The sequence below is a fragment of the Podarcis erhardii genome (assembly GCF_964252035.2).
Source record: "Podarcis erhardii genome assembly, chromosome: 3".
Taxonomy (NCBI): Eukaryota; Metazoa; Chordata; class Lepidosauria; order Squamata; family Lacertidae; genus Podarcis; species Podarcis erhardii.
The window spans coordinates 69,866,410-69,885,377 of NC_138507.1; the positions used below are offsets into that span (position 1 = coordinate 69,866,410).

The following is an 18,968-nucleotide window of genomic DNA, read 5'->3' on the forward strand; positions in this document are numbered from 1 at the left end:
CAGAGCAAAATGAATATATTCAGGGGCGGGTGGGTGTAAAGTTCCACCCGTTCTCCCTTCTCCCCAATCTTAATTCAGGGAATGTAGCACAGACATTTATCTTCGTGTGTGTGTGGATTTCTGTAGCTGCTGATTCTGAAGCCTTAAAAAGATAGCCTGAATTTGGGCAAACCATGCTTAGAAGTAGCTTGTACATCTGTATTCAAAATATATCCATATTAACAGTGCCCTCTAGTGATACTATAGCTGCAGACACAATTTGATGTGGAACGCATATATTTTTGTTGGGTATGTTTTGAGTTTTTGTTATGCTTGGTTTTATAACAAACATTTAAATTTAGCTGAAACAATGGACTCTAAACAAAAGCTTGATGGTTGAGAATTGTAGTAAATCTTTATTACAGTTGGTTTCAATTTATATTTATAGTAGTGTGAGACTATAGTTTTAAGGGGCAAATTCACCTTCATTTAATATGAAGATTGTGCTTTAGTGGACAGGAAGTGGCTCACTTGGGGAGGTGGAACCAACAACACTAGTTTCCTGGCAACAGTATTGCTGCCACTTACCAGGAGTGGGAGAGGTGAAATGGCAGGGAGGTTGGCATGGTGGGGCAGGTTCACTGGCAGCAGCACTGGATTGGCTCCACCGATGCACTTGTACTGAACCAATGCCTCCACCGCTCCATTTCCCTCAAGGTAAATGTCAGGGACACCCCTGCCAGGAAGCTAGCATTGCATCTCATATCTCTGTGTGGGCCATTTCTGTTGGTAGAAGCACATTTTTCAAGTTAAAAGCATGCGTCATCAAAACAGATGTGCATATGCGCTTGAGCTATCTTAGTTAACTGTGATTGTGCCAGATTATAGGATCAGTATTGTTTCAGTATAAGATAGTGGCCTGTACTGAAACTAAAGATCAAAGTTGTATCAAGAAACGTAGTGCCCGGTATTTATTAATGGGCCATACTCCGAAGAAAATTCTAAAACAGCACTCAGAAATAAGGAAGATTAAAATCCTGTTGTTTAATCTGTGCTTGAAAATTCAATTTTTTCTCTCACACACAAACAGGGAAGAAGCATGTTTTCCCATGACTATGTGTTCTGGTGTGGTGATTTTAACTACCGCATTGACTTGACCTATGAAGAAGTATTTTATTTTCTCAAACGACAAGATTGGAAGACACTCCTGGAGTTTGATCAACTGCAGCAGCAGAAATCCAGTGGAAAAGTAAGGGGACTGGTGCTGTTTGAAAGAGCATTTACTGTAAAAGAGATATTCACCCGAAAGCTCTTTAGTTATTTGAAGCAGATGCCCAAAGCCTGAACTGAATGCACATTTTGCAGCAACCTAGCTGAATCTAAGCAGCTTTGGGTCTGGATGAGAGACTACTTAGGGACACTATTGAGGCCACCTTCTGTTTTGCAGTGGAAGGCAGGGTGATTATTCATTTAATAAACAATGATATTCTTAAAACTTGTGAAGCGAATGTAAGATGCGACTGTGCGTGCGCAGGTCGCGTTTCGCCACTTCCGTGCATGCGAGTGACATCATTTTGAGCATCTGCGCATGCGCGAGCGGCGATACCCAGAAGTAACGCACTCCGCTACTTCTGGGTCGCCGCGGAGCGCAACCCAAAAATATTTAAGCTGAAGCGTATTCATCCCGAGGTATGACTGTAATCAGGCTGCTATCTGTGCTTAGAGCTACATGGTGGAGATCTGTTTTATACCAAGAGAAAAAATACTGTATGGATGGCACCATAATAAGCCACGATTTAGATGACCTGTGATTTGTTTTATAGATCTTTAAGGATTTTCATGAAGGAACTATTAATTTTGGTCCAACGTATAAGTACGATGTTGGCTCAGAGGCTTATGATACAAGTGACAAATGCAGAACTCCAGCCTGGACTGACAGAGTACTTTGGTGGAGGAAGAAACTTCCTATTCATAAAACGGGTGGGTAGGATCTTTTCAGTTTTTTAAAAGTCTGATAGACTTCTTTTTGGATCACGAAATGAAGATATGTATTGTAATAGCTTAATTATAGACGGGTACCAAAGTTAGATCCTCTTGTGTCAACGGACACCTCTGTGGGGCAGAGAACTCAAAATCGCCATACTTACCATTTGAGTCACCCTGTATGGACATAAATGAATTACTATTTACCATCAATGCATTGTGTTTTGTTGCCCATACCACTGCAGTACTCATGTGTTAAAATAATATATATAATAATAATTTGCGTCCTGACAGTTGGGTGTCACATAAGTTATAAGCCACCATAAAAAGTGATTGAAGTCCCAACATTTTATTGAACGTTTGCTCTAATGATTTTAAACTCTGAAACTGAATTCTGTTTTCTTTTACAAAGCTGGAGAGATCAATCTTTTTGACACTGATCTCAGTCCAGAAACCAAAATCAGACCCATTTGGTCTCCTGGTGCCTTGATGTATTATGGAAGAGCTGAACTCCAGGCAAGCGATCACAGGTACCGTAACATCAACAGAAGCATAACCCTTCTGAAATGGCAGAGATGCTGTTGTTTCTGTGATTGTCATGCTTTTCTGTACTGTTGCATAGTAAAAGATGCTTCTGTAGCTCATATGGAAAGCGGCATGCAAAGCATGCATAAGGTCCCAGGTTTAGCCTCTAGCATCTCTAATTCAAAATATCACAGATTTAAAAAAAGATTATGAGGAAATTATCCAGGACTGTGGAGAGCCATTGCCAGGCAGAGCAGACAATAGTTGGTGAGATTGACCTAATTCACTATAAAGGAGTGTGTGCTTGGTTCATGCTCACAAAATCCTTTGGCCAATTAGGTGTGCAGCATTGACAGTTTCTGAGGAATCCCAGTTAGCCCTTTGTGGCACCCTATGCTATCAGTGTGATCCTAGAGCCTTTTCTCATAAAAAAAAATTATGTGGTCATCAGAACACCAAAAAGCAGGTAGCATTGGTCACGTGAAGCCAGTCACGTTGAAATTGAAATTGTCATATGAATCCATAATTCTGGATCAATTAATGATTGGTGCAAAACTAAAGCATTTCAAACAACATGGGCAACCCCATATGCAATTTTACCCCTCCACCTATCCCTGTGTGACCCAGCCGATGGTTGTAATTGGTTCCCTGACTCCACACCTGCTGTAATCTTGTGCCACCATTTTGCTGCATCATGGAAAGTCAGTTGTGCTCACTGGGTGCCCAGAGGGGAAAGGAGATAGTTTGTGATGGCAAATCTTAAGGATAAAAACATGTGAAGCTTACTTTATTTTATGAAAAAATGTAGGGAAAGAAAGAGAAAGAGGCTAATGTTTTGTTTCAAGCTTTGATTCTACACTTGATTTGTTTCCTTCGTAAAATAATTAAAGCATTAATAACTTTTGCTGTGTTTTTTATTTTCCCACTACTTTTAGTATCTGCATTTCCCTAAAATGTAACAAAAATATCAGAAGACAGAAATCTTGCCTATTAGACAACACCTGTAGGCTGAGACTATATGACATTTGCAGACACACGTAATCCTCCCTCTGGCTACCCTGCCATTAGGAGGTTGCTGTCAGTAACGGTGGTATCTGGATGGGTACTTGACAACAACAGAGGAGGGAATTTTGTCTTGTCTTTTTAGAGTTGGTCTGCCACTGTGAAGAACAAGGCCTTTCATCCATCAGTCTCCTATGGCTATAGGCTTTTCCCCAGTTGACCAACTCTTTGTATAGATTCTTATATGATTGTGTGGACAGATATGTTATTTTTTAAAATAAAATAAAGTGTTGCATAAGTTGCCCCATCAGATATATTGGGAAACCAAGCAATGAAACTATGTGTGTTAAACAGGCCTGATTTCCAATTGCTTTGATTGTGCCAACAATTTTTAATAACAAGTCAACATTTCCCTCCGTCTTCTTACTTCTTTATTTTCCCTGGAATTATTGGTTTCCCTCACCCATCTCTTTCTTCTTATTTCTCTGATTAGGCCTGTTTTAGCTATTGTGGAAGTAGAAGTCCAAGAAGTTGATGTGGCGGCTCGGGAGAAAGTTTTCCAGGAAGTGTCATCCTTCCAGGGTCCCCTGGATGCCACAGTAGTGGTGACTCTGCAGACACCATCACCTGAAGAGAGAGATGAATTTCCAGAGGACTTGCGTACCGAACTAATGCAAATCTTTGAGACTTATGGCATTGTTGTACTTGTAAGGTACAAATATTATTCTCATAAAAAAAATCTACACCCCAGTGGCTTGGATTCTAACTTCTTGCTCCTGTGACTGAAATGAGTTTCTGTGAAGTGTGGAAGTTTGTCCATGTCACAACAAATAATAATTATTAGAGGATATTTCAGTGCCACAATCCTTTTTCCAAGTAATACATTTTATTGAGCATTGTTTTTAGTTAATATCAACAATCACAGCCATAACAACAGAAGGTCAAAGTGAAGTAGACCAAAAAGTTGAGCCACTGTGCTTAGGAAATGGCAGGTCAGCTTTCCTGTATGTTTATCTGATGAAATGGCTCCTGAGAGCTAGTGGTCTCCTCTAGAGAATTGGTCAGACAAGCTTGACAGCTTACCCTGAAGTAGTACCTTAGGGCAAACTAAAGCGTCAGCTTAAAAATGCACACACTTCTCTTGCGTTCTGGGTATATTTCTGAATTATTTATGCTGAATGGACTTAACCCTAATTCAAACACAGGTGGGGCAGAACACTGTGTTCTTGGCTGCCTGAAACAAAAAGCTTTTATACTCTGATATAATGTGTTGTTGTTTCTCCTCACATACATTGAGCATTGTGTATGCGTGCAAATAATGCAGCCTCATCTCTGTATTGGATCTTCACATTATTTAACAAATTTGCATACCTTTGGCACATAGTCAAAAGGCACCACCATCCTTGTGTATAAATTACTTGTCCCAGAATTTATCCCACAACCTAGTTATTTGTCATGATCATCAGCGTGGAATAGAATTCCTATTGCCTTGTACTGAAGCTTTGAAAAAACTCATCCTTTTACCACCCTTCAGTCACCCCAATTGTGAGTGTATCATCATAGCAATCACTGAAGTGTGCCAAAGGAGAAATAATACATGTTTTCTATGATCAACGTTATGTGGTCCTTTAGTATATGGCAGTACAACTCCATTCCAAAAAGTGCTGAGCCCCCTTTCAATAAGCTCTCCTAGATACCCAGCAACACTTGTGGCAGATTTAAGGATACAGGATCAAGAAAATGAAAAGTTTCAAGTCATGAAAGCTATATGCACATATAATGTACACATCTCAAAACAAAGGAGATTCAGATTCAGAGGCAATGTACCAGTTGCTGGGGAGCAACAGCCAGAGCCAACCTGGATATTACCTAAGAAATATTAAAAGAAGTCACCTAAGCCATTCATGCTTCCCCTCTTCCCCATTTCAGCTTAAATCTGCTCTAATTTTAAGCACAGAGTGAGAACATAAGATGTGATTGAAACAACATATCAGACATTCTCTCTTTACACCAGCTTTTCAGTTACAGATAGGTAGCCGTGTTGGTCTGCCATAGTCAAAACAAAACAAATTCCTTCCAGTAGCACCTTAAAGACCAACTAAGTCAGTTCTTGGTATGAGCTTTCGTGTGCATGCACACTTCTTCAGATACACTGAAACAGAAGTTTCCAGACCCTTCTATATAGTGAGAAGGTGGGGAGGGGTATTACTCAGAAGGGTGGTGGGAATGGGTGATTGGCAGATAGCTGTGATGAGCCTGTTGACGACTCTTAACGACTGCAATAGGTCTTACAGGAAAAAGCAAGGGGTGAAAAGGTGAAAAATGGCTTTGTCATGTATAATGAGATAAGAATCCAAGGTCTTTGTTCAGACCAGGTTTTTCCATGGTTTTGAGTTTGGTGATAAGTTGTAATTCAGCAGCTTCTCTTTCCAGTCTATTTCTGAAATTCCTTTGTAGTAAAACAGCTACTTTGAGATCTTGTATAGAATGTCCTGGGAGATTGAAATGTTCTCCTACTGGTTTCTCTGTCTTGTGATTCCTGATGTCCGATTTATGTCCGTTTATTCTTTGGCGTAAGGTCTGGCCTGTTTGTCCAATATAGAGAGCTGAAGGACACTGTTGGCATTTTATGGCATACACAATGTTAGACGATGAGCAATTAAATAGTCCCGAGATGGTATGTGTGATGTTGTTGGGGCCAGTAATGGTGTTGTCCGGGTGTATGTGGCAGCAAAGTTGGCATCTGGGTTTATTGCAGGCTCTGGTGCCAGTGTCCGTGTTAGGTCTGGTTGTAGTATTATTGTGGGTTAGGAGTTGTTTAAGACTGGGTGGCTGTCTGTAGGCAATGAAAGGTCTTCCTCCCAGAGCTTGAGAAAGAGAACTGTCATTGTCCAGGAGAGGTTGTAGATCTCTGATGATGCGTTGTACTGTTTTAACTTGGGAGCTGTATGTGATGACTAGAGGTGTTCTGTTATTTTCTTTTTTGGGTCTGTCTTGCAGCAAGTTCTCTCTGGGTATCAGTCTGGCTTTTCAGTTAGGCACAGATACAGAATCATTCACTCTGAATGAGCATGATGAGAAATTTAGTACCATCTGCCCTAAAAGCATTGGAGGCAATTATATTATTCACAAGACTAAGTGCAGGAAGTAATAGGCATGTGCACAGTTGACTGACCACCTCTTTCTTTCTTTCTATTCTTGTCAGGATCAATGGAGGCCAGATGCTTGTAACATTTGCAGAAAGCAGGTCTGCTCTTCAAGTTCTTGATGTAGATGGTGCCAAGGTAAGGAAAATAAAAAATTCCCTGCACTATTTTAGGTACTTAATGGCTATTGGAGAGAGAGCTGACATTCACTATTCTCTTTGATTTCTTTGAATGCCAGGCATTTTTACAGTCCTCATTGGACCACATCTTTAATATGGAACTGACATTTCCCTGAACACCAGCTTGTAGTTTCAGGCTGACTGGTTTTGTGTTTTTTTTAAAAAAGTCAGCTACTTATACAAGCTCCAGAGAGAATCTCTGAAAACTATAAGCTGGTGGATGTGACTACTCAGACAAGAAAGACTCCTGTCATCCCTTAAAGACTAAATACATTTACTACGGCATGCACTTGCCCACTTCACTAGATGCTCATGCCATTGCCACAATAAATCCATTAGTCTTTAATTTTCCACAGGACTCATTGTCTTTATGTTTTGTATGAGAGTGACATTTTGTAGGCTGAACTTCAAGGATCCTCAGTTTTAAGGATGTCAGTGATGTGAATATGGGTGGATCCAGTCAATACTATGCACACTTGGACTTTGAAAAGCAGGTCGAATTTCTCCAGGAAACACTCACACAAATTAAATCCCCCTACCTAGCATTAACATAAACACTCTTATGTGCTGTGTAATTAGTCGGTAATGCAGGGCATATATAAATGACCAACTTCCTTTAGAGGGAGAGGCATGTAGTACTACTATACAGATGAATCATCTTGGCCCTCTTGGTTTTACCATAATCATCAGTGGCTGGGAAAAGGGCATTAACAGTGGAGTAGCAGTATTTTCAGAGTTCAGATTAGACTAGGCAAGTAAGCAGTTTGATAAGGCACTGAAGAATTGCATAATTATTCCATAGCTTCTAGAGAGTAGGCAACGTACTGTTTATGTAACCAGGGCTAGTCCCCCATCAGCGTCACAGTGCAAATGGCCCTTGAACACACTTCAGCCACCACCAAGACAAAACAAAACCTTAGAGAGTATTACAAGAGTGAGGAAAATGTCATAGTACCTTCCCTCTACATGTCAGCTATCAAAAGTAGCCAGTCAAGAGCTCCACCTACTCTTCAGAATATTTAGCTGACAGCTTTTGTCTTCAATCTGTGAACTAGGCTTTCAGTTTATATTCTTTTGAAGGTTGGGTCTCGTTTGTGCGTAGTGATTTGATTAACCAATTTCCTTTTTTCTTTTTGTAATGCAGATTAAAGGCAAGACAGTGAAGATCTGGCCTAAAACCCAGGACTGGCTGAAGGGCCTTCAGGAGGAAATCACTAGGAAACGAGACAGCATTGCCCCCATGTCACCCACAGCAAACTCCTGTCTACTGGAGGAAAATTTTGATTTTACAAGTTTAGATTATGAATCAGAAGGTTTGTGGCATGGACTGTAGCTAGATGTGTGAGCCCTCAGTTTCTCTGCAAGTCTCTCTGTGTGCTCTTGATTGGTATTTTTGGAATCAGGACAGTGAGCAGTGATTCACTCCTGCAACACTTATTTGCTAACCTTCCTCTTCACTGTACTTCCTATAGTGAGACTTGCTGCCAGAGACAGCTGCAGAAAAAGAAATGGGCCTATTTGTTGTTGTTGTTGTTGTTGCTTCTGTTGCTTCTCTTGTTGCATTGGAAAGTGTTTTGGAAGAGCTTTGTTAAGCGATATGATGGGGCTACATTCAGGAGAGGGATTCAAAAGCCCTGATCGATGTGCAAAGGTTCCCCTCACAGCCCTCTGATCCTTTCTATAGGAAAATGACACTACACCTCACTTTTAAACATTCCTGCTTCCTTTTTATACAAATTGCAACTAGAGTAAGAACCAAGAACAGATAGTCCAGTTTCCCACCAATATTTCCATTGCTATGTCTTCTGATTTAGGTGATATCCTTGATGATGATGATGATGATTTGGATGACATGCCGCCACATTTACCTCTAACGACAGAAGTGGCATTAGCAGTGGACGATTTGCTGGATGGGCCTGAATGTTTGATGGTGGCATCCACGGTACATGCAAACAAACCTCACCATGCTGGAAGAAAGCTGCATCTGTATAAAGGTAACATCTTTATAGGATAGTAGCTGACTAGACAACTGGTGCGTTCAAAGCATAGTGATTGGGCTTTTGAAACTGGCTTCCATGAACAAGTTACACTGTGGGTGTGGCTTGCTGACCAAGTTAAAATTGTCATTGTTCCCAGAGAAAAAATGGTTCCTTGTCAAGTCTCATTATCTGAGTCAAGCCCAATCAAGTGTGTGTGTGTGTATGTGTGCGCATGCATTTTGTTTATTGACTTTTTACAAGCTTTGAACTGAAACTGGTTGAACAAAGTATTTTTCATCCATGGCTATATAATGCAGCACACAGAAAAAAGCAATGTTTTTGTTATTAGTATAAAACAAACCAATAATAAAATGAAGGAGCTAAATTTATATAACACAGACACATACTTCCATGCAAAATATAAGTATGGGTTTATTTCTTTCAATATGTCCTTCATATAGAAAGGTATATTCAGTCGCCTTTTGTCACTTGATCTCAATCTATATTGAATTCCTTGTTTGGTATTAGGCTTCCCATGACCGCAAGCTGGAGTCACCTGATCGGTTTGCCTCTGCTTTTCATCACATTATCCCAGCCTCCATTGCACATGGTGTGGGACCTGCAAGGGCATTTGTACACCATATGTATGTTGTGTGCCTTTTAGATATGCACTGAGTATACATCTGGTCCTTTTTAGAAAGCTCTGTCTCACTATCCCTTGAGAGCAAACCATGTGACCCAAACTCCATGCCACTGAAAGCAAATAAATTTCAGAAACCTCTGCCCAGTGCTTAAGAGAGAACGCTACTTCATTTGCTAGCCAGACTTCCCTGCAACTCATTCCCCCCAAAATGAGAGGGAGAAACGGCTCAAGCAGTTGATGAAGCTTGATACATTGCCGCTTGACAGAAGAGGGTGGTTGAATGTTGAGTCACTGAACACTTGGGAAGTTTCTCCTGGTTCATTTCTCAGCTTACCTTCTTTGATGGGTAAACATTTGTTTTTTGATATCATGGCTTTTTTCCTTGCATTGGTCTGTTTTCTATTTTTTAATGATTTTGACACGGTCCCTAGATGATGCTGACCTGATCGAACCGAAACAAGAGCTGGACGGAGGTGGGGAGTTTCACCATCGTTCCCCGAGCAGGTCTCTTTCTGTCCCAGGCAGGCCTCGGCAGCCTCAGCCACCACAGCGACCTCCTCCTCCAGGTGGGGGGCTCCATTTTCTCCCTTTGTGCGGAAAACAGTGTTTGGATTGCTGGCTCCTCTAAGCCACAGCATAGCCAGAACACTGAAAGGAGTGTGCTGAAGCCCGTGAGATTTATTGCCTGCGGGCATTTCATTAAAAAATACTGCAAGGCAGAAGACAACATACAAAATTACAATAAGACCCAAAACATAAATGAAAACTGGCTGGGAAAAAGAAATGCATGCTTCAAAGGCCTATCTGGATAACAGAGTTTTCAGGAAATGTAGGCAGGGATGATTCCTGTCAGGGAATTCCATAGGGTGGGACCAGCCACATGAAAGGCTCAGTCCCTGGTAAATGCCAGCTGGACCTCAGGGCATAGGGGAACCACCGTCAGATGATTTCCATGATCAAGGAAGAGCATAAGCATTCAGATGGTCCTTGAGGTACTTTGGGCCCAGGTTGTTTATAGGTTTGTGAAATAGCATAAGAACTTTCAATCTGGCCCAGTAGCAAACTTGGCCCAGTTTACATAAGATTGAGTCAATGGCTGTATAAATCCTTGCAGTTTTAGTCTGACAAAAGCAGCAATCACACTCATTTGGGAGCATGACCCATGAAACTCTGTAGAATGTTTGAGTAAATGTGCATGGGTGTTAACTGTCTGATATTTGACGTCATGTTCTGCCTTTGCATGTCATTCTTTCTTTCTTTTAACTCCCTAAGCTCTGATAGAAAAGGGTGGCTTTTGAATGGAAAGATCCTACCAAATGCTTTGTAATATGTACTGTCCAAGTGGGTGAAACTCAGTTAAAAGGAAAAGACAATTGTAACAGTTTTCAAAGGGGTCATGGTTTCAGAGCTGTTGCTGCAACATCATATATTACTAATATCCAACTCATCTGACTGGGTTGCCCCAGCCACTCTGGGCAACTTCAGAAATATAAAAACACAGTGAAACATCAAATATTAAAAATACAGGGCTTCAGATGTCTTCCAGCACCCTTTTTTCTAGAAAAATAGCACTGCTTGTAACTGTTTTCTCTCTTTGTCATCTGATGGGAAGGCGTTCCACCGGGCAGTGGAATTGCGGCAACTTAATGGATAACTAATTTATGATGGCTTAATACATTTATTAACCTTTAAGGTGCCACAAGTTTCTTCATTCATGACTGCAAAGGTGCAGGTTTTTTACTTAATGCACACAGCTGAACTGTGTCTACTAATGCAAGCACAGTAAGGAAACAGATTGTTGAGTAAAACCGCAGGACACCATTTCACACGTGAAAGATGCATCTGTGTGCTTCTTTCACAGCTGTCACTCCATAGGTTAAGCTGAGAGGAGCAGGGTTAGCAGCAGGAGCAGAGCAATCTGGTGACTTAGCAGCAGTACCAGCTGCTGTGGGGGAATCTGCATATGCCACTCTATGCAAGAACCCCAAGTACAGCCTATCTTGGAGCATTAACCACTGGAGCAAACAAGGGCTGTATCCAGTGAGCAGAAGGGGCTTCTGCAGTGGGACTTCCACCACTGTCTTCCTCCCCCTGCATCCTGGAACTGGTTTTGAGGGTGTGCTCGGGGAAGAAAAGATAGCGAAGTCTGCTTACACAATGCTAGATTCCACCTAAAATGATTTATTAGCTTAGGGCAGAATTCTGCCCTCTGACCTGTTACATGTTGCATGCTCCAAGGACCAGAATTGTTTAAATCAATGGCTGAACTCTAGTGCTTTCACTGTTACTTTTTTTTTTTTAACACACACACGTGCAAAATGTCAGAAATCAATGCATGTGTCTCTCCTCCAGCTGGAGTATCTGTTAAAAAATCCACATCAGATGGGTTCATCTCTTCAGGAGGCCACTCTCTGTGTTCCATCTTGCAGACTGCAAAGCTTCTTCCAGGGGCACCTCAGCAACCAGTGAGTAGTTCAGCACAATTGTTTGAGTCATTTGGTGGAGGGCAAGAGGTGAGACGAAAAAGAAAACAGTGTATTTACAATTACGCATATCCTGCCTTTCTGGATAGAAATCCATCCAAGGCAGCATATACAACATATGTTGAAATTGTTTGTGATGTTTAAAAAAAATTTAAAAAGTCAACAGACACATCAGATGTGTAAAGTACCCAGTGTATTATTTATTTTTGTGCATTGTGCTTGAAATCTCCAATGTCATCTATGAGATGCTGAAGTTTCATAGCAACCATTATCTGTGGGATGAAGATGTTAAAGGGGCAGCCAGAAAAAACACTCATGCATGGGCGCATGCATCTAGAAAGAGTCATTTCAGGAGCATCTCACACAGCATGACCTTGCCAATATATGACAGCAAAGTCCATCCTTTGTTCATCCTTTGCCAATTTGGTAAAGTAAAGAAACAACATGTTTGTATAGGACCTTTCCTAGAAATATTACAGTTCTGGGGTTAGGGTGCCCCAGCAGTGAAGCCCCTAGATCAGGGATGGGGAACCTGTGGCCTATCAGATACTGTCGGACTACAACTCCCATCATCCCTTGCCATTGGCCAGGCTGGTTGAGGCTGATGAGATCTGGAACTCAACAACTTTTGGAGGGCACCAGGTTCCCCATACCTGCCCAAGGACTAATCAGCACACCAAGTGGTGGCAGCTCCTTAAACAGGAGCTATTGGAAGACCTAAGGGCATAGTGGAATGGGAGAGTGGGATGAAGCATATATAAGTATTCCTTCTTGTGAGAAGGATTTATTGACATTCACAGCTGGTAGACAAAAACTAACCACTCTGAAAATGTTAAGGCTACTTCCCTGTTTATACTCTGCTTTAGAAAGTGGCATATGCATGATTTTCTTCTGGGCTCACTCCGTCTGTTATTTGTTTTCCTTTAAATTTTTGTAAGCCAAAATCACGGACTGGAATTAGCAAGCCATATAATGTCAAGCAGATCAAAACCACCACCCCTCAGGAAGCAGAGGAAGCGATTAGATGCCTGATGCAAGCAAAAGGAGGTAACATGAACAAATTTCAGTTAAGAACATTGATAATATCTGTTTCTATGTTATCTTTTCAGAGCTACATAAGCATGCCTAAGAAACATCTCTTTTGGGCGCCATCTTAAAATGTTAATCACTGCTGTTCTCATTTCCTGTAGTGAAACCTGAGGAGCTGTCAGTTTGGATTAAAATACTGCTTGTATTTTTGTTTCAACTTGAACATACTGCTCCATTTTCAAACTGATCTGTTGATGTGAATAAGACTATTTGGGCAAATAAAACTTTTGAATTTACCTGGCATGTGGGATAAGTAGATTTCTACAATTCTGTATTTCAGTAACTCCGGAGGAAGCCTTGGCACCCATTACAGGAAGGACCCAAACTGTCACTAAATCTGAAAGCTTCCCTGGTGTTGCAAAGTCTGCACAACTTAACAGCCCGCAACCACCCCCAGTGCTCGTACCTCAGCGTCCAGCACCAAAAGTTCCCTCTGCTAAGAAACCAGCACCCATGCAGAGGATGGGAGGGAAGCCAGGATGTGTAAGTCTCCATTAGATGCTTCTATAGGGTTCAGTCAATATTCAGAGGGCAAATTTGGGGGTTGCACATGCAGTTGGTAGAGGTTTGCAATTGAACTTGTCATTGGGCCGAGTTAATAGGTATGTGGCCTTCAAAAGTCCCTTCATCTCCAAAACTGTGCCCCCAGAGTACCATCAAGGAGAAAGAAGACTGCTATCTTTGGGTTACATAGGGAGTGAGATGAATAGCCAGGACACTTGCTCAATCCCAGCTACATTATGACCTTGGATTTCTCCATTGGTTTTTTATGGGAAGTTCTCACTTCTGTTCTGGGGACATGAAAAACAGCTTTTCTGTGTGAACCAGAAAATCACTTAGACAGACACTGAGAGGGTTCCTCTGCCCATTTTGTATTTATATATCCATTTCTCTTGGAAAAGGAGAAAAAGGGAGAATAAGTAAATGCCAACAGAGACAAATAGATGGCCCTGTCTACTTTCCACTCTCCTGCTTACTCCTTTTGCTCTCTGGCCTTCTCTTTCAGCTGGCCTCTCTCTTGCCCACTGGTGGAGGAAAGGGGGTGCAGTTCGCCCTGGGTGTCATCCCTGAGGGGGGGGGTGACATTGCCACCCCACCCCCGCTGGGACGCTCACCCTGCCCCCAGGTGCTGGAGCAGCTAGCTCTGCCTCTGCTCTTGCCCCCTCTCCTTTGCACTTCCGTACCACCACAGCAGCGGGGGAGGGGCAAAAAAAGCAGTATTTTAAACAGCTTGAATGCCATTTTTGGATGAAGGGTGGGTTACACATTGTTAAAATAAATTAAGTAAATTAGAGTCAATGTTGCTGGTCAGCTTCTAACCTTGTGTTCAGCTATTCCACAGCCAACTGAGCTGTGTTCTGTCCCTCCACCGCAGCCCATTTATCTTTCCCAACTATATACTAAGCATGCACAGTCCTCACTGGTCTGTTTTTAAGGGGGTGAGGGATTTCCCCTTCAGATTTTTTTTTTTAAAAAGATTTTTGTACATCTGCAAACTTGAGAGTTCACCTGAGCATGTAGGCACCTCCTCTTCCTTGATGGCCATATTTTGGCTTCAAAGCTTGTTAGCACTCTGAGACAGAGTTCATAATTAGCAGGAGGAATGAGAGCCATGGAAAGGACGTAATTCTTTCTCTGGAATGTTGAAGCTTTTAAGCACATTTTTAAATGGATATATTAAGATTTTAGAATGCTGCATGTACAGAATTAGAGAAGGCCATCTTACCTCTGTCAAGAATACATCAACTTTGCTTTGGGGGTGGGTATGTGCAATTGTCTCTCTTTTTAATCACTATGGGGCTGGTTGAATAGCAACTAATTGACATTATGACATCCTTTCTTAGCCTCCTTCTCCAGAAGAGCAGTTTGAGCACTTCTCCTTTGCGCTGCCAGAGTCTTGCCTTGAGGCTAGAGCCATTGCTACAAGTCCTACCAGAGCAGCCCCTGTTCCTAAGCCAAGAACAGTCCCCCCAGGCAAAATCCTTGAGAGGAGAAGGAGCAGCGAAAGGTACCCGGCTGCTTTGCGTCTTCTAGAGGAGAGCTCTTGTCTTCCTTCTCAGAATTCTACCCATGCTCCAAGAGTTCCACCGAGGAGAAAGAAATCTGCCCCTCCCGATTTTCATCTGCAAGTACTCCAGAGCAGTGACAGCCTGTTTCTCAAGGGGTTAACATTTAATTCCAACAATAACAACAATCCGTCTCACACTCAGTCTGATTCCATCCCACTTTCTCCAAGTGAGCCCTTTCTACCTGCAGCAGCAGGAGCCATGACCAGCCCAATAGACGACTCTTCGAGGTTCATGACTTCAGAGTTAATTAGCGGCCTGCAGGTTCTTCCGCCCATGTGCCTCCAGCAGCAACACCAGCAGCTTTCAGACGACGACTTTCTTAGAGGGAGCACCAGTCTTTTAGACCTGGAGACTGACTTCATTGCTTATCAGTCAATCCCTCAACCGCTGCCGATCAGCCCAACACACGCTCCAAAAGATGTGAAACTCCCCAGTGCAAGTGATTTCAGCCACTGGGTTACATTTGGTGAAGAGGGCAACAGCGGCACCATCTCTGAAAGTCCTAGTGTACTGGTTGCATCCAAGCTGAACCAAAATGCCTGTGTGGACCCCAACACCAGTTTAAAACTATGAGTGTGGATCGTCCCCCCCTTTTGCTTTTTCTACAACAAACAAACAAGTCATAACAGGACAGGATTTTTGCTGAAACAATTTGCTTTATTCTCAGAGCCTTTGGTACAGGAAGGACTGAGTTAAATGAGTCGTTATGGTACTTCACACTCCACACCGCCTCCAATGAATTCTGATTTAATTTGTATGGTAAGTGGCAACTTTCTCTTCCATGTGCATGCTATAATGCCTTTTGGTACAATTGCTTCTCATTTGCACTTTGCTTGCTTTCTGTACTTCATACCAAGGCTGTCTGTCCCATAGTACTCGCTTGCTGTGAAAAGGATAGCATGGAGGTTTCTGCATTATGTCTAAAGAGGCATTTTGTGTCTGTTTGGGCACACAGCGGTAGTTGCTTTGAAAAGCTGAACACACTTCCTAGGAGAGGACCTAGTGAACTGGGTAGGACATAATTCCGGATAAACATGCTGAAGATCTCACAGTATGTTTGCCTCTGCATCTTCCCTTTCATGCTTGTTAACATCTGCAGAGTCTGGGAAGCTTAAACCAAATGAGCTCAAGCCAGTAAGCGCCCTGTTGATGTTTTTTCCACCAAGGCCTGAAAGGGAGGAAATTACCTGCAGATTGTGCCTAATGACAACAGAATAAAGTGGAGATGGTCAGCCAAGGCTGTTGTAGCTGTAGTGCTGCTGGTAGTACCAAGGACTGCCATGTAGGAGTCCCAAGCGATAAAGCAGCTAATAAATAGAAAATGGTATCTCAGAGAAAACTAAAGCTATGGTTATATGAAAGCACTAGAATGTATAACTCTGAGCAATGTGGTTGCAGTCTCATCTCTGGCTTGGGTAGAGGCTGGGAAGCCAATCACACGTGCCTCTCATAGTACAGGGGTGGGGACCTTGTGCTTGAGCGCCAGTAGTGAGAATTGTAGTCCAACAACTGGAGGGTCACAGGCTCCCCATTCCTGTCCTAGTGTATCACCCTGTTGACAGGACCCATGTCCTCTTTGGCTCACAGTGATCAGGAAGGCCATATATTGCCTAGGGCAGTCTCCCCCAGCCTGAAGCCCTCTAGATGTTTTAGATTACAACGTCCATCAGCTCCAGCTGGCAGGAGTTGGTGTCCAAAACCTCTGGAGAGCACCAGGTTGGTGAAGGCTGGACAAGGGTAAGACGAGTCTAAATGTGCATATGTAGAAATATCAATGGTACCCATGAGAGAGACTTTTGTACTCAAGGTTCCCCCAGCTCTCACCCTTTGGAGCTACAGTCCTGAGAGTGAAAGTTACCTTGGCATAATACAGCCTCAAGGAAACTATTGTAGAGAACAGACAGATAATGTAGTGTGAGCATAAAAGGCAGAGGATAATTTTATCGATAATTGTTAAATAATATGGGAACATGTGCAACAGAGTTATAGAATCAGGTGATTGTTTAAGACTGGTAATTTATTAGTGACAGGATGGAATCACTTTTGATGGAGTGGCATACTTCATGATTTTAATTTGTTTTGAAATAGTAAAGATCAGAAGAGGGGGGAACTATAAAGTATTTGACTATCCTTTTTTGTATCGAGGCTGTAAATAATATCATTAAATTTCTTTTTTATGAAACTGAACTTGGCTTATTTTGTTTTTGTATTATATTGTCCTCAAAACTGAAAGGCCAGATGTTTCATTTGATGATTCAATGAATTAGAGCCCAGAAAGATAAAAGGAGGAGGGAATCAGATACACAATAATGACTAAACATTGATTATTTAATCAATGTTTATACTGCTGAATAAAAATACAACATTTAATAATGTTTCCAAGAAGCTAGGGAAAAGATAAGATTAAAAACAAAACTCATCTGTACATTACAAAACTGAGCAGTGGTCAAAAATATGAGTCCAAGAAAGCTGGGGCAAACGTATAAATCTTAAAGAGGCATATATTAGTCATTAATGTATTCATGAAATACCCAAGTGAGAGCATTCCATGGGGTGGGTGCTATCACTCAAAAGGCCTGCTTTCACATTGTCACCAAGTCACACTTTACTAGTCATGGAACAACCAGCAGGTTCTCCTCAGATGATCTTAACAATTGGCCCCAAGTTGCTTAGAGACCCAAAAACCATGACTTTTGCTTGCGAGCTAATAGGCTGCTTAGAAAGATCTGCACTGGCTGCCTAAGGACTGCATTTTGCACAAGCTGCAGCATACAGTGCATTACAGTAGTAACTGTGAGATTAGTAATCAATGGACCACTGTAACAAGGCCATCCTTGTACTGAAATCGCTGCCCCAACCAAAGTTGGCCATGGGTGCTCTAAGGCAGCAAGGTCAGGTGGGCCTCTAGTGACACTGATGGATCTAGGCACATGCCCCCGCCCCCAAACTACACACCTCCTCCTTCTGAAGAATTGCAATCCCATCCAGAACTGGTACACAACCCAATTCCTAGACCTTGGAACCACCTATCCATGGAGTCTCCGTTTTGTCAGGATTCAGCTGCAATAGCCCTCATCCAGTCCACAATTGCCTCCAGACACCATTTCCAGACATGCATTGCCTCTGCTGATTTACAGAACAATGGAGCTGGTGACACCTTGTCCAAGATCTCCTAATGATTTTAACAGCCTGCAGATGAATTTTGAGAGGGCCTGAGGTACAGTCACCCAATACTACTATTTGGAAAAGCCTGGTTTGGGTTGTAAACACCATAAACCACTGCCCCCAACTCACAGAGATGGCCCAGGAGGATAACATGACCTACCATATCAAAGCAGAATCAACAGAGTCCTACTCCTCATCCCACCTGAAAAACAATCTATCAGCACAACCAAGGCAAATTCTCTCACCAAATGAGGCGTGGACCCAAAGTGGGTTTGCTACTCAGTATAGACAGAAACTGGCAACTGCTAGAGACCTCACTGCTTAGTGTGCACTTCACTTCAGCATAAAGTAACGGAGGTCCTTGGTGAATTGGACCTATGAGTCTTCTGCAACTTTTCATCACCAACAGTGGTCAGCCAGCTGACTCTGGGAAGCTCACAAGTAGGCCATGAAGGTAAAAGTATATTTTATAATAAGAAACAACATTGATGGGCTTAAAAGTTGTCTTGTGCTTAAGCACTCCATTTCACCAAAAGGGATCACTAGTATTCTCAAAGCACTGGGCAGTTAAGCAGCCATACACGCAGCCTACTTCTGCACAGGTACATTTCTGGATCAGGACTTAGAACAGAAATGCTACTGCAGTGGTGGGAAACATCCTGCTCATGGACCCAATTAGACTTGCCAGGTGATGCCATTTGGTTCAAAAGTCACACCACTTGCCTG

General features: G+C 42.3%; 1 protein-coding gene across 3 annotated transcripts in view; it reads left to right on the forward strand.

The window, feature by feature from the left end:
• The window catches only part of SYNJ2 (synaptojanin 2), a 54,775-nt gene extending 37,511 nt beyond the window's left edge, over window positions 1–17,264 (forward strand). For all 3 annotated transcript variants that reach the window (XM_081854310.1, XM_081854309.1, XM_081854311.1), the window contains exons 16-27: window positions 1,070–1,228; window positions 1,803–1,959; window positions 2,375–2,492; window positions 3,983–4,201; window positions 6,695–6,773; window positions 7,959–8,127; window positions 8,629–8,808; window positions 9,868–10,002; window positions 11,789–11,901; window positions 12,858–12,966; window positions 13,289–13,491; window positions 14,853–17,264. In XM_081854310.1, coding sequence (XP_081710436.1) covers window positions 1,070–1,228; window positions 1,803–1,959; window positions 2,375–2,492; window positions 3,983–4,201; window positions 6,695–6,773; window positions 7,959–8,127; window positions 8,629–8,808; window positions 9,868–10,002; window positions 11,789–11,901; window positions 12,858–12,966; window positions 13,289–13,491; window positions 14,853–15,650 — 2,439 coding nt within the window. In that variant the 3' untranslated portion in view covers window positions 15,651–17,264. The remainder of the gene's footprint in view (window positions 1–1,069; window positions 1,229–1,802; window positions 1,960–2,374; window positions 2,493–3,982; window positions 4,202–6,694; window positions 6,774–7,958; window positions 8,128–8,628; window positions 8,809–9,867; window positions 10,003–11,788; window positions 11,902–12,857; window positions 12,967–13,288; window positions 13,492–14,852) is intronic.
• The last annotated feature ends 1,704 nt before the right edge of the window (window positions 17,265–18,968 follow it).